The 15287-nt window shown below is 36.4% G+C and overlaps 1 protein-coding gene across 1 annotated transcript in view; it reads right to left on the reverse strand.

Annotated features, from left to right (window-relative positions):
* Positions 1–15287, reverse strand: part of OSTN (osteocrin) — a 57229-nt gene that overhangs the window by 6872 nt on the left and 35070 nt on the right. The window contains exon 4 of the mRNA XM_053565400.1: positions 573–669. Coding sequence (XP_053421375.1) covers positions 585–669 — 85 coding nt within the window. The 3' untranslated portion in view covers positions 573–584. The remainder of the gene's footprint in view (positions 1–572; positions 670–15287) is intronic.

Below are 15287 nucleotides of genomic sequence, written 5' to 3' on the forward strand. Positions count from 1 at the left end.
CATAAGACTATTATATTATTATCTATATATACATGACTTAGAAAAATAAGATAACTTGACAAAAATAAGAAAATGAATGAATGACAGAACTAGGATTTGAGTAAGGTGGTTTGATTTCATGGCTGATACACTTCCGGTGACATTATTCACTTTTGTTCCATGTTACCACAGTCATGTCTTTATTGGCAACAAAATGATACGTTTCACAAGACCATATGTTCTTCGTAACACAAGGACTGCTATACATTAATGTACGTTTATAAAGGTGACTTAATGTATTAATTAGAATCTTAACCCTGTTTTCATGTTAATATTCAATAATTAAATAGGCGTCTGTAAAAATAGCGAAATCGTTAATTTGGTGGGGAATGAAGCAGATGTAGGACACTTCTGCTTTTTAAATGTCATTTAAATTATTTAACATTAATGTACCATATTAATCGAATTTAGAGAAGTTTGAAAAAGTGGATTCATAAGACAAGAAAGCAAAAGGGGAATTTGAATTGATTAGGTCATTGTGAAATAGTAATCAAATGACTACGTGTATCCTTACTTATTTACATTGTACTCACAATTGGAATTAATTAGCCTCTTGAATTTGAAAGTCGGTTTCTACCAATCCGGTCCATGGGGATACCAAATCGCTTTTTTGGATGGTCTACTACTTTCCTGAAACAAACCAACGAAGACATTTGTCAGCTAAAGTCCAAGTTACCAATCATAATTTTTGTTCCTTTATTTCATGAAGATCTGCAGGCTTTCTTTAACAGTTGGAATAAACAGGATAGTTATGTAGCACCTGCTATGTGCCAGATACCATCTCATCTTTTCAACATCTGTAAAAATAGGTTAGGTATTACTACCTTCATTTTACACATGAGGTTTAGAGAAGTTAACTTATCTGTTTTCTAGTACATGAAAACCCAGGTCTTATCAGCACATGAACTTGCCAACTGTGTACTTTAAGTAAAGGTAAATCCCTTCCCACTTCAGATTTTATTTTTTTGTTAACTGAGGAATATTAGACTAAATCAGGATTTTGCCCCAACATCTGCTTCAAAAACAGGTTCTTCTGGGGAAGGATAATGTTGGGAAGGAAAGAGTGCTGACAGTAAAACTGAGTCCCGAGGAAGTGTGCCCCTCCTGTCTTCACTGAGACATCACCCGTGGCCTGTGTTTGATTTACACACTGTCTATGTTGACTATCGTCAGAAAACAATTACACAGCTCCTTGTTAAAATGAAGTACTAAAATTCCACACAGAACTACCAGAGGCCTAACGTACCTTCCAGCTTATATTTTCTATGAACTACCCCTTTAAAAATAAGAATCATTGGGCGGCGCCTGTGGCTCAGTGAGTAGGGCGCCGGCCCCATATGCCGAGGGTGGCGGGTTCAAACCCAGTCCCGGCCAAACGGCAACAAAAAAATAGCCGGGCGTTGTGGTGGGCGCCTGTAGTCCCAGCTGCTCGGGAGGCTGAGGCAGGAGAATCGCTTAAGCCCAGAAGTTAGAGGTTGCTGTGAGCCGTGTGACCTCACGGCACTCTACCCGAGGGCGGTACAGTGAGACTCTGTCTCTACAAAAAAAAAAAAATAATAAGAATCATTTTAGAAATATTTTTATTTGATTCATTGTCATTATCACTTCATTCTGTCAAACCAATGTCCTAACTGGAGAGGTCCCAGAACTTTGAGTATGTAACTTTTGCTACCAGTGGAGAAAAGGGATGTGTGAGTCTTCTTACTGAAGAAAAAGACAGGAGGCAGGAGAAACTAAGAAGCCTACGTAAGTTACTTATCCAAATCTGCAGGTAATTGGCTTACAGATGTATTAGGCTTTTTGTTGACTTAACATATGCAGAAAAGAAGACAGAAAAGAGCATTTATGACAATACTAGACATACACAGACTATAAATACAAACTCCCAGATCAAGAAACAGAATGTTACCAGCAGTCATAACACTTTCAGAGTGAGAATCTTAAAGGTTATTATCCCTCCAAACGCAAGGGTTACCTTTTCCATTTTTTTTTATTATTATAGAATTTTATTTATTTATTTTTGTTGTTGCAGTTTGGCCGGGGCCGGGTTCAAACTCACCACCCTCAGTATATGGGGCCAGCGCCCTACCCACTGAGCCACAGGCACTGCCCTACCTTTTCCATTTTTTAACTAGTAATGATACATATAGTTCATTTCCTGAAAATATTAGTGCCTCACAAGACAACTTAATTTTTACAAGCTTAACGAGTTAAAAATTGATCCGTTTCAGAACATTTTCAATAGTTTCTTTAGTCCTTTTCTAATTACTTGCACTATATTGCTAATCTGTACTATATAATTTAAATGCCACAAATGAATGAAAACCAAAAGGTTTTTCCTATCATCATTCAATTATTTTTCTTTTTTAAAAAATTTATTCCTTCACAGAACAATTGTTTCTTTATTAAAATTTATGGTGTACTTACTATGCATAAGGTTCTTCTTGTGTCTGTTTTGGGAGAGATGAGTCAGAAATAGTCTTCGCCTTCAAAAACCTGTAACTGACTGCTCTCAGATGGATAACCATTTAATGCAAATACTAGAGGAAAAATCTTTCATTTTCACAGATGCCATATTTTTACCAGGTCTTATTAGTATTCTTAATATTACCATTAGTAAATAATGTACTAAAAGGCTCTGAGAACTATGGTGAACAATGAAAACATAAGGGATTTTCATTATTATAATTCACCCATAAAAATCTATAAACCTTCATGAATTCCAATTAAAATAACTCGGAGACAGTATTTATTCAGTGCCTTCTATGTGCCGGGTGCTGCGCTTAGAGGTGTATAAAAGGGATAATAAAAATAGACATGAAACATTCTGGTACTTATTCTAAATGACATTATAGGAATAGGGCTGTGTTTTATTTCTAACCTTATTCAATTTTGTGTTCATTCACATCCATCTTCCTTTCTAGGTTGGCGCTTGGATTTGTTATCTGCAACAACTATATGTGTGATCTTTACAAGTCTCTGTCTTCTAGACAGTGATTTGATCAATAAGGTGGGAAAAAAATAAAAAAAAAATTTAATGCTTATTCTTACCCCATCCACATCTCTGCCTTTCTTTTTCAAAACATACCCTTTTAAGTGTTGTCAATCATTTGTATTTCTAGGTTTCCTGGGAAATTGACTACATATTTTTCAGCTTGATAACCAATTGGGAAACATATTGTTTGCGAAATGAGCATAGATTTTATGGCCAAGAGTCATAAGAAACTATGCATATCAGTCATGGTTTGATACAGTTATAAATAATGGCTACTGAAAATAAGAAAAACTAACTCCTTTACATTTTTAATTATATTTGTATAATATTATAATTTGATAAAATATAAACATTATAAATGGCTATTTTCCTCTGGTTGTCAGAATAGTGTGGCTTCCCAAACACGTCTACCTCATAATACCCAGGATTCGTAAATCCATCCCTTTACATAGCAAAAGCAATTTTGCAGATAGAAATAAGGTTAAAGACCTTGAAATGGAAAGATTATCCTGGGTTATCTTGGTGGGCCAAATCCTAGTCATTAGTGTCTGTAAAAGTAGATGATGATTGAAGAAAAGCGAGTCTGAGAAGAACAGCAATTAGAGGCCTTCACCGCCATTGCTGGCTTTGAAGGTGGAGGACAGGGTCCTGTAGCAAGGAAGGCTGTGACCTCTAGGAGTTCTAGAAGCAAATGGAGATCTCAGTCCTACATTCGTAAGGCACCGAATTCTGCTAACAACTCAAATGAGAGGAAGTGAAAAACCAACCCATTTTAGGTATTTAAAGAACTTGTGAAAAGGGGAAGGAAATAGCACCTGGGAAAAGAAGTCATATGACCTGGGTACTTGTCTCTCTCAACGCTCCTTTAAGAACAAAAATTGTAATGAAAATAATAATCCTTTTGCTTTCTTTAAAACAGAAATTGTATTTGTCCCTAACACCAAAAATTTATTTTTCAAAGATGAAGGTAAAATAAATGAAAATAGCATTTTTCATTCTTGATCTACTACAGGTGATCTTTCCCTGCTCAAGCAAATGAGAGGCAGCTGTGATATAGAGGAAAGCAAACTCTCTTGCCTCCCTTCCTTCCTTCCATCTCTCCCACTCTTCCTCCTTCCCCATTTTCTCCTTTCCTTCTTTCCCGCACATTCGATCTAAAAAGTCTTAGAGACTTTTTAGTCTCTAAGGAGATGGAGGACTTTGGTTCTACTTGCTTCTTTTACTTACTGACAATGTGACCTCTCTGTAAGTCTGTTATTGTAAGCTACTCTTTCCTTTTTAATAAAATTTGTATGATATTTGCCCTGACTATCTTTTGGAATTGTTTATTTATTTAGCATACTTATTTGTTAATTACTCTTCGATTGTTTTGTGATAACCTCATGTATTTTTTTTCTGTGCACTAGGGGTATAGCAACTTACCTTTCAGAGTTCACAATTTACTTTGAAGAGATCTAAGGAGATAAAATGTTTTACACGTTTTAACTGATACTATTATTTCCTATCAGTGTAGTCCAATGGTTTTCAAACTATCTGTAGCTCACTATCTCCACAATAAAAGCTCTATGAAAGAGAGTAATATCTAAAAAGTCAAGAGAAGAATTGCCCCAGTAAAAGTAAAAAGTAATCGCCCCTCCCTCTCTATATAGAGGCCCCTGAAAGAGCTTCTAGAGGTACTCTAGATTCCTTAGACCAGACTCTGAACAAAAACTACTGGTAAAAGTGATAGATGTAGGTGGTGCATATTATTTTAGCAAGAGTTCCATAATTATGTTGATTCATTTTATCAAATTTGGAAGTGGTTGCAATTCTCACAGGCATTTAGAAATTGAATATGAAAAACAAATAAAACAAATACAAATAAAAATGAATTTGGCATTTTAAATTTGTACCACTAATACAAAATGAAAACAATTATTTTCACATAGCACGTAAACAAAACCATAATAGTTCAGCAAGTTAAAAAATTCCTGTACAATTTATATTTTTTTCAGAAGCAAAATGGCAAGCTAGAAGAAATTCTAATATTTTTCTGATATAAAATATATATAAAAATACTACACTTCATAACACACACTGGCAGGATTGTAGTATGTAAAATCTAAATGTTAGGTAGAGAAATCTTAAGATCAAAAAGTAAAGCTGTACTTTCTGACTATCTGGTCCCTCTTGTGACAAAATAATGGTATGACATGGCTTGTATCAGATACGCATTTTAAATAATCCACCATTCCCATTCTAAAATATTCTGTAAGTAGTTTAAAGATATAGAAAGTTCATCAAACTAATATAAATAGACTGCTTGGATTGTTTATTTTGAACATCGATTTAATCTTCACAATATAATATAGACTTTTTGTGTAAAACAGGATTTTTCCAACATTTATTTTCTTGGATAATTTCGTTTCTAAAGGTATTTACATTATAAAAGAGCAGTTAGAAAAATTATATTTAAATTTTTAATTGAGAATCACTTCACATGCACAAAAAGTCTATACATTTATTTATACTCAATTTAAAGAAAATTAAAATGAACATCCTTGTTCCCAGAACTAGCATAAGAAATAGAGTATTACCGGGCAGCGCCTGTGGCTCAGTGAGTAGGGCGCCAGCCCCATACGCCGAGGGTGGCGGGTTCAAACCCAGCCCCGGCCAAACTGCAACCAAAAAATAGCCGGGCGTTGTGGCGGGCGCCTGTAGTCCCAGCTACTCGGGAGGCTGAGGCAAGAGAATCGTGTAAGCCCAAGAGTTAAGAGGTTGCTGTGAGCCGTGTGACGCCACGGCACTGTACCCGAGGGCGGTACAGTGAGACTCTGTCTCTACAAAAAAAAAAAAAAAAAAAAAAAGAAATAGAGTATTACCATCACTTTAGGTATCCTGGGTTCCCTTCCAAAATTGCATCTCTCTCATGGTTCAGTCCAGAGGTAATCTATAAATTAAGTTTTGCTCTAATTGTTTCCTTAATGTTCTTATAATCTTATAACTTATGCATGTATTCTTCAAATAGTTTAGACAGTTCTAGAATTTTACTTAAAAGGAATTATGTACTGGAGACTTAAAATACAGCTTGGTGACATGATTAATGTTAATATTACCATGCTTATTAATATTATATACTTGAAATGTGCTAAAAGAGTCTATCTCAATTGTTATTACCAAAAAAAGGGTAATTGCGGGGTTATAGTTAAATGATCTTGGTAATCATTTCACAGAGGTTACATATAAAAAACTTCATGTTGTGTACCTTTCTATGTGTAATTATTATTTGCGAATTAACCTCAATAAATCTGGAAAAACTATTTTCCACTTTGATCAAATGTATGTTTGGAGATTTGTCCATGTTAACATGGAGCTGTGGTTCCTTTATTATCACTTCTGTGTAATATTTCATTACGTGATTATATACAAGTTTGTTTATTGGTTTTATGGTGGATGGAAATTTGAGGTATTTCCTTTTTTTAAAGGAAAATTTTTACCTTAAAAAAATTTGAGGTATTGTTGTTATGCACAATTCAGCTGACAATTTTCTTATGTATGCCTTGGTACTCGTTTAATTTCTCGATTTTTCTATATTTTCAGAAGTATAATTGCTAGCTATGCCTATACTTAATTTTATTACCCATGTCTGACTGTTTTCCAAAGTTGTACAAATTCTATACCCAAGAAATGTATGACACTCCCTATTTTTCAAATCTATGCCAACCCTTGTATTGCAGGACTTGTAGTTTTGCCAGACTAATATATTAGTAATCTTATCTCATTGTGGTTTTAATTTTTTGTTGCTGAGTACTAAAGGGGTTTCTCACTGTTTGTCCACTTGATGTCTTCTTTTGGAGGGGCCTGTTCAAATCTGTTGCCTATTTTTCTATTGTTTTTTTTTTTCTTTTAAATATTGATTGGTAGGAGGGCTTTGACTATTCTGGACTTTGCCAGAATATCTTCTCCCATCTGTCTTTATTGGTGCTGTTATATAATTTATCAATATTTTTATCAGTATTTTTTGTGGCTTTGCTTCTCACATTTAAGTTTTTCATACTTTGAAATTGTTTTGCTTATGGAGGGAGGAAAGATAATATTTCTTTTAAAAGAAAATCTTAATTATTTATAAAGTTTAGGTTTAGTTAGTCTGAGTTCCATGGAAAATCCTATTGCAGTTTTTCTAATATACATACTTTTCTTTTAAATTATTATGGGAACACAATACGTGTATATATATATATATATATATAATTTCTTTTTAGAGACAGGGTCTCACTTTGTTGCCCATGGTAGAGTGCCATAGCGTCACAACTCACAGCAACCTCTCAGCTCTTGGGCTTAGGTGATTCTCTTACCTCAGCTTCCTATACTTGTATATCTTTATAAGGTACATGTGATGTTTTGATGCAGGTATACAATATGAGTTAATCAAATCAGGATAATTGAGGTATCCATTATATCAGCATTTAACTTTTTTTTCTTTGTATTAGGAATATTGCAATTCTAGTCTTCTAGTTATTTTACAGTGTACCCTAACTTATTGTTGATTATAGTTACTTTGTTGTGGTATCAAATATTGTTTATTCTATTTAATTGTCTGACTATATTTTTCTACCATTGATCATACCTGCTTTATCTCCCCCTTCTGCTGTATTTTCCAGCCTTTGGGAACCATTGTTCTATTCTGTCTCCATAAGATTGATTGTTTTTAATGTTTGGCTCCACATATGAGTGAGGATATATAAGATTTTTGTTTCTGTGCTCGGCTTATATCATTGAACATAATGTTCTCTAGTTTCATCCATGTTGTTGCAAATAGAAGAATTCCATTCTTTTTGTGACTATATAATATTTCATTATGTATATATGTACTATAATTTTTTATCCATTCATTTGTTAATGGACACTTAGGTTGGTTCCATATCTTGGGTATTGTGAATAGTGCTGTGATAAACATTGGAGTGCAGATATATTTTTGATATACTAAATTTGCTTTTCTTGGATATATACCCAGAAGTGGGATTTCTGGGTCATATGGTAGTTCAATTTTTAGTTTTTTGAGGAACTTTCATCCTGTTTTCCATAGTGGTTGTGTTAATTTATATTCCTACAAATAGTGTATGAGGGTTCCCCTTTCCACATATGCTTGTCAACATTTATTATTACTTATCTTTTTGGTAAAACATACTTAAACTGGAATAAGATGATATCTCATTATAGTTTTGATTTGCGTCTTTTTGATGAGTAATAATGTTGAGGATATTTTCACATATCTGTCAGCCATTTATATGCCTTCTTTTGAGAAATGTCTATTCAGAGCCTTTGCTCATTTTAAAATCAGATTATTTGATTTTTCTATTGAGTTGTTGGAGCTCTTTATATATTCTAGTTACTACGCTCTTGTGAGATAGGTAGTTTGGAAACATTTCTTCCCATTCTATAGGTTCTCTCTTCCTTTCGTATGTTTCCTTTGCTGTGCAGAAGCTTTTGGCTTAATGTAATCCCATTTGTCCAACTGTGCTTTGTCTTTGATTTGTGCTTTGGGAATATTACTCAAGAAGTTCTCACCTAGAGCAATGTCCTGAAGCATTTTCCCAATGTTTTCTTTTAGTAGTTTCATAGTTTCAGGTCTTAGATTTAAGTCTTTAATTCATTTTGATTTTATTTTTGTATATGGCAAGAGGTAAGGGTCTAATTTCATTCTTTGCTATGGATATACAGTTTTCTCAGCACCATTTATTGAAGAGATTATCCTTTCCTTACTATGTTTGTGGCAACTTTGTTGAAGATAAGTTCAATCTAGATGTGTGGATTTATTTCTGGGTTTTCTATACTGCTCCTTTGGTCTGTGTGTCTGTTTCTATGCCAGTACCATGGTCTTTCAGTTACTACACCTGTGTGTAGTATAATTTGAAGGCAGGTAATGTGATTCTTCCAGTTTTATTCTTTTTGATCAGGATGGCTTTGGCTCTTCTGAGTCCTGTGTGGTTCCATATAAGTTTCAGTATTGTTTTTTACTGTTTCCATGAAGAATGTCATTGGTATCTTGATGGATACTGTATTGAATCTGTAGATGGCATTGGGAAGTATGGAATTTTTAACATCAAATTTTCCAAACCATGACTATGGAAAATCTCTCCATTTTGTGTGTGTTCCCTTTAATTTCTTACATCAGCATTTTACAGTAGTCATTGTAAAGAACTTTCACTTCTCTAATAAATCTGACAATTTATTCCTAAGTATTTTATTTTATTTGTAGTTTTTGTAAATAAAATTACTTTTTTGGTTTCTTTTTAAGTTTTTTTTTTTTTTATTCCAGTGTGGTCATGTAAGATATATGATATAATTTTGATTTCTTTTTTAAAAATTTTTTGAGACTTTTTTTGTGGCTTAACATTTTGTCTGTTCTTGAGAATGATATACCTCTGAGCTGAGAAGTAGAATTCTGAAGTTGTCACTTGAAATGTTCTGAAATATTCTGTATCTATTAATAACAGGTCCATTTGGTTTATTTTATAGATTAAGTCCAATGTTTCTTTGTTGATTTCTGTATGGATGATCTGTCCAATGCTGACAGTGGAGTATTGAGCTCTTCCATGATTATTATTTTAGTAGAGTCTCTTTGTCTTGATATAGCTCTGATAATATTTGCTTTATATACCTCACTACTTCAGTGCTGGGTACATATATATTCAGAATTGTTAAGAATTGGCATAGTGGTTCATGCCTATAATCCTAGCACTCTGAGAAGCCAAACCATCTTTATCTATCTTTCAAAAAATTGTTGTAGTTGTTTTTGACAGGTTTGTCTTTTGGTCTTTCTTTTCAAGATATGCCATAATTACAACAGTAGAGTATCTTGTGTTTGTGACCTTACTGTTGCCAGTGAGTCGTGTACCTTCAGATGATTTCTCTTATGTCCTTGAATGTCTTTTTCATTCTGATTGCAGCACCCCTTTTAGCATTTCTTATGTGGCAGGTCTGTCATTGATGAGATCCCTCAGCTTTTGTTTGAAAAAGTCCTTATTTTCCCTGCATTTTTAAAGGATAGCTTGAGGTCAGGAGTTTGAGACTAGCCCGAGCAAAGCGTGAACCTGTCTCTATTAAAAGTAGAAAAAATAGTTGGTGTGGTGGCATAAGCCTGTAGTCCCAAATACTTGGGAGGCTGAGGCAGTATTGCTTGGGCCCAGCAGTTTAAGGTTGCTGTGAGATAGGATGAGGTATGGCACTCAAGAATTGTTATAAACTCCTAATGAATTGACCCCTTTATCATTATATAATGATCTTCTTTGTCTTTTTTACAAGTTTTGGTCTTCATATCTATTTTATCTGATAGAAATATAGCTATTCCTATTCTTTTTTTTGTTTTCACTTACATGGGATATATTTTTCCATTTCTTTATTTTTGGTCTGCATGTCTTTATAGGTGAAGTGGATTTTTGCAGACACTATATAGTGGCTCTTATGTTTTTAGCCATTCAGCCACTTTATTTGTTTTGATCAGAGTCTATTCACATTAAATATTATCATTGATAGGTAAGGATTTACTACTGCCATGCTGTTATTTAATTTCTGGTTGTTTTATGGTCCTCTCTTTTTTACTTCTTTCCCATCTCTTTTGTTGAAAGTGATTTTCTCCAGTAGTATGTTTTAGTTTTTTCCACTTTACTTTTTGTGTATCTGTTGGAGGTTTTTTGATTTGAAGTTACCATGAGGCTTGCAAAAAACTTTTTATTACTAATCATGTTAAACATATTGCCAACTCTGTTTATAAATAAACAAATAAAGAAGCAAAGAGAAATATAACAGAAATTCTACCCTTTAAGTCTTCTCCCCCGAGCTTTTTAGCTTGTTGTTCCCATCCGTATTCTTTTGTACTATCTTTCAAAAAGTTGTTGTAGTTGTTTTTGACAGGTTTGTCTTTTAGTCTTCCTTTTCAAGATATGCCATAATTACAGCAGTAGAGTATTCTGTGTTTGTGACCTTACTGTTGCCAGTGAGTCGTGTACCTTCAGATGATTTCTCTTATGTCCTTGAATGTCTTTTTCATTCTGCTTGCAGCACCCCTTTTAGCATTTCTTTCATGATAGGTCTGGCATTGATGACAGCCCTCAGCTTTTGTTTGAAAAGCTACATATTTTCCCTACATTTTTAAAGGCTGTTTTTGCAGGATACAGTATTCTAGAGTTAAGGGTTTTTTCCTTCAGCATTTTGTATATGGCATGCCACTCTGGGAGGGCCTGTAACATGTTCTCTGAGAAGTCTGCTGCCACACATACTGCTCATTTCCCCCTTTATCTTGCATCTATTTGGACTTTCTTTATATGTGACCTTTGAGAACTTAAGTATGAAATGCCTTGAGGTAGTCTTGTTGGTGTTAAATCTTCTTGGTGTTCTTATTCTACCTAAATATTGATGTCTTTCTTGGGGTTTGGAAAGTTCTTTGTTATTATTTCTTTGAATAAACTTTCTGCCCCAATCTCTTTCTGTACTTCCTTTTTTTTTTTTAGACAGAGTTTTACTCTGTTGCCCTGGGAGACTGCCATGGCATTGTCATTATTCAGAAGAACCTTGAAATCTTGGGCTCAAGCTATCCTCCTGCTTCAGTTTTCCTATTTTTAGTAGAGACAGGGTCTCACTCTTGCTCAGGCTGGTCTTGAACTCCTGAGCTCAAGCAATCCACCTGCATCAGCCTCCCAGTGTGCTAGGATTATAGGCTTGAGCCACAGTGCCCAACATCTACCTCTTTTTTAAAAGGAATAATTTATAAGTTTGCTCTTTTGAGGCTATTTTCTAGATCTTATTTTTTCTTTTCCCTTTTTTCTTGTGACTCAGTATTCTCAGATAGCTTGTTTTCAAGTTTGCTTATTCTTTCTACTGCTTAGTCATTTATGCTGTTGAAAGACTAACGCATTTCTCAGTTGGTCAATTGAATTCTTAAACTCTAGAATTTCTGCTTGATTTTTTTTTTTCATTATTTCAAACTCTTTGTGAAGTTTTTCCGATAGCTTCTAAATTTCTTCCCTTTTTTGTCTTGAAGTTTAGTGAACTTCTGTAGGATAGTCATTTTGAATTCTTCATCTCACCAGGATTGGTCACTGGTACCTTATTTAGTCATTTCATGAGGTCGTGTCTTCCTGGATGCTCTTGATGTTGCATGTTTGTTGATCTCTGGGCATTGAAGAGTTAGGCATTTATTTTAAACTTTACAGTCTGGGCTTGTTTGCACCTGTCCTTCTTGAGAAGTTCTCTAGGTATTCAAAGGGAATTGAGTATTGTGATCTAAGTCTTTGGTCACTTCAGCTATATCAACACAAGGTGTTTCCTAACCCATAACCCTGTAACCCTGCAGACTTCCTGTGGTCCTGCTTTGGTGGACTTGGAAGAAGTCTCTGGATTACCAGACAAAGTCCCTCTTCCCTCAGTCTCTGTGATGGGCTACTGGAATTAGGAGAGGATTGAAATGGGTACTCCCTTGTGGTCACCAGTGCCAGATCATACCTAAAGCCAGCCCAGTCCCACTCAAAACCAGTAGTGACTGTAGCCTGGCTACCTCTGATGTTCGTTCAAAATTCAAGGACTCTTCAGTCAGCAGGATGAATCCTGCCAGGATTGGGTCTTTCCCTTCAGGGCAACGTGTTTCCTTCTGGCCCAGAGTGTCCAGAAATGGCATGAAGAAACTAAGCCCTGGACTCAGGGGCTTCAGGAGACTAATTGGTACTTTATTTTACTGTGGCTGAGCTAGTTCCAAATTGCAAACAGAGACTTCTGAGCTTTCAAATTCCTTTCCCTAAGTAGAATAAGACTCTCCATGAACTGTGCTCCCTGTAGTTGGGGGAGGGGTGACATAGGCAATGGCTTGGCCACAACTGCTGGTGTCTCACTGGATCATATGCAACCCAAGTCCATTGGCTTTCAGCAAGTACTGTCACAGAAATTGTCCAAAGACCAAAGCCTTTGTGGTGCAAGAGCCTTATTTAGTTTATCTAGGTACTATGGTACTTTTTGTTGACCGGTTAAAAGGTTGACATTTCTAATAAGCCATCTAACATAATAACATTATTGCACACAATGGTGTGCTAGCCCACATTGGTTGCTTCTTGCTTGGTCACCTATTCTTAACCTCTTTTTTTAAGAGCTTATTTGCAGAACTGGAAGACACTTCTTAAAAAAAAAAAAATTAAAAACAGAATAGGGTAGATAACCCTCCAGAATTTACCAGATTACCTTCTGAGAAATGAGATAACACCAACCTAACAGAAAAGAACTGCTCTGGAATACAATTACCTTCAGTTATCGTTTCACAACATCAACCACACTAGAAAACAAATAGCCTTTTATGATAACAAATTCTTTGCTCTCCAATCCTCAAGAAAAATTCCCAGTCACTCCTTCTATGGCTGGAATTTCTTCTTCCTTTTGTGCTGTGCCCTTCCTGCCTTTAAAAAGCAAAATAAACTTCTTGCTTTAAAATACGTCTTAATCTTTGAGTCAAGAATTCTTTCTCTGCCCATAGTACAGGTCCTCTAACACTGATGTGGGGGTAGCTGGAATTTAGGTTTCAGGTCAGAGGATTTCCCTCTGGTTGGTCTACTCAACAATGTTCCCTTCATAGGCACTAGAAGAATTCTGTCCTGTGTTGTGTTCCCCATGGCAGGGTAGCCAAGTTTCAATGCAAAGCCCCCAAATCACTTCCCTATCCTTCCACCAGCCACACATGTTCTGTCTCCACTTGGTGTGCCATCATAGCACTGTGGGAAGGATAGGTAAGAGGTGGCTTTTCAAAGTGACACTGCCTTTTCTGCCCTCTGCAGGGCTTCTTTCAACTAGATATATAATGTTAAAACCAGGTAGCATGATCACCTTATTTTTGATTCTTCTGAAAATGCTGGCTTGTGTGGGTACTGGTTGAATTAGGCATTTATGTGGAGGAACGATCCCTGAAAGTTTTTGTTTGGCCATCTTGCTCTGCTCCTTTTCCTATTGCAATTTTGACTGAAATCATTTTGAATCTAAGGTATAAGTCACTTAGGAAAGAATTAGAATCTTTATAATACTAAGTCTTACTATTCAAAATCATTTATTTAGAGCAGAAACAAGATGGCTGACTAGAACCAACTTTCCACAGAGGATACTGTCCAGAAGGAGAGTTAAAGGACAGAAGTTTAGCAAGTAAGCTGATGGTTTGGAGCTGAGCCAAAAGAGAAGGTTGAAGAATGCACATCAACCCTGATGAGGTGAGCTGCAACCTCAAGGATACAAACAAAAGTACAAAATCCATTTCCAAGCAGATGGGAGTCCCCTCCACCATGAAAAGGGCTCACAGTACTCCATACAAACAAGCAAGCAGAGTTTAAATGTTCTCCCATTTTATCCCACAGGAGAGGCCCTCTCAAAACTGGACCTCCTTCCTCTAGTAGGGTGACATGGCACTCTCCTGCCAGGTATAAAACTGTATATATTCTCTACCTGCAATTCTGAATTCCCAGCACTCCCTCTCACTCTCACGCTGAGGTCTAGAAGCCCGTCCCCAATGAAGACCAGATATTTGGGCATTTTCTCGAGAGGTGTGGACAGGGCAAGGCCTGTTGTTGGTCTGTGCTGATTCTGCAGCACGGGAGTAGAAAGAAGATAGTCAGCTGAGATATGGTGCCCTGAGGCACAGAGTAGCAGCCTCAGTGGCAACAATAGGACTCACACCCCTGGAGATATTCTGGACAGACACTGTCTGTCTCTCTGGGCAACCAGAGGAAGCCAGGCATCTTCTCTGGTGGCAGCCACTGGTGGAACAGATCTGGGATGGAAATGTAGGCCCCATGAGTAAAGGGTATGCCTGAGACAGTACTGGCCTATGCAGAGCACAGGGACTAGAATACATGCGTGCGCGAAGAAGATGGCAGACTCTCAGGGTGGGGCTGACCCAGAGGACTGCTTTACTGAGCCTAAGATGCACCCAGCCCTCAGGGGATCATAGTTGAGACAAAGGTGGGCAGGTAGAGGCTGGAACTGATAGCTGAGTGTGAGCTCTAACCCTGCCCACCCCAGCACAAACTGCAGCCGAGACCGGGCAGCGGCACAGACTGGGGCTGAGTTGCAGTTTCTGTGAACTCAAAACAGTGTCTGATCTGCAGGGGAATATAGAAGGGACAGAAACAAATTCTGTGAAGTTGTTCTGTTCTGTCAACAACATCAATCAGGGGTGGGACTGGAACTGAGTTAACAGCCCAGCCTCCATTAAGCATCTGAGGTTGTCAGGCCTCACCTCCAACTGCCA

The sequence above is a fragment of the Nycticebus coucang genome, chromosome 16 (genome assembly GCF_027406575.1).
Source record: "Nycticebus coucang isolate mNycCou1 chromosome 16, mNycCou1.pri, whole genome shotgun sequence".
Lineage (NCBI taxonomy): Eukaryota > Metazoa > Chordata > Mammalia > Primates > Lorisidae > Nycticebus > Nycticebus coucang.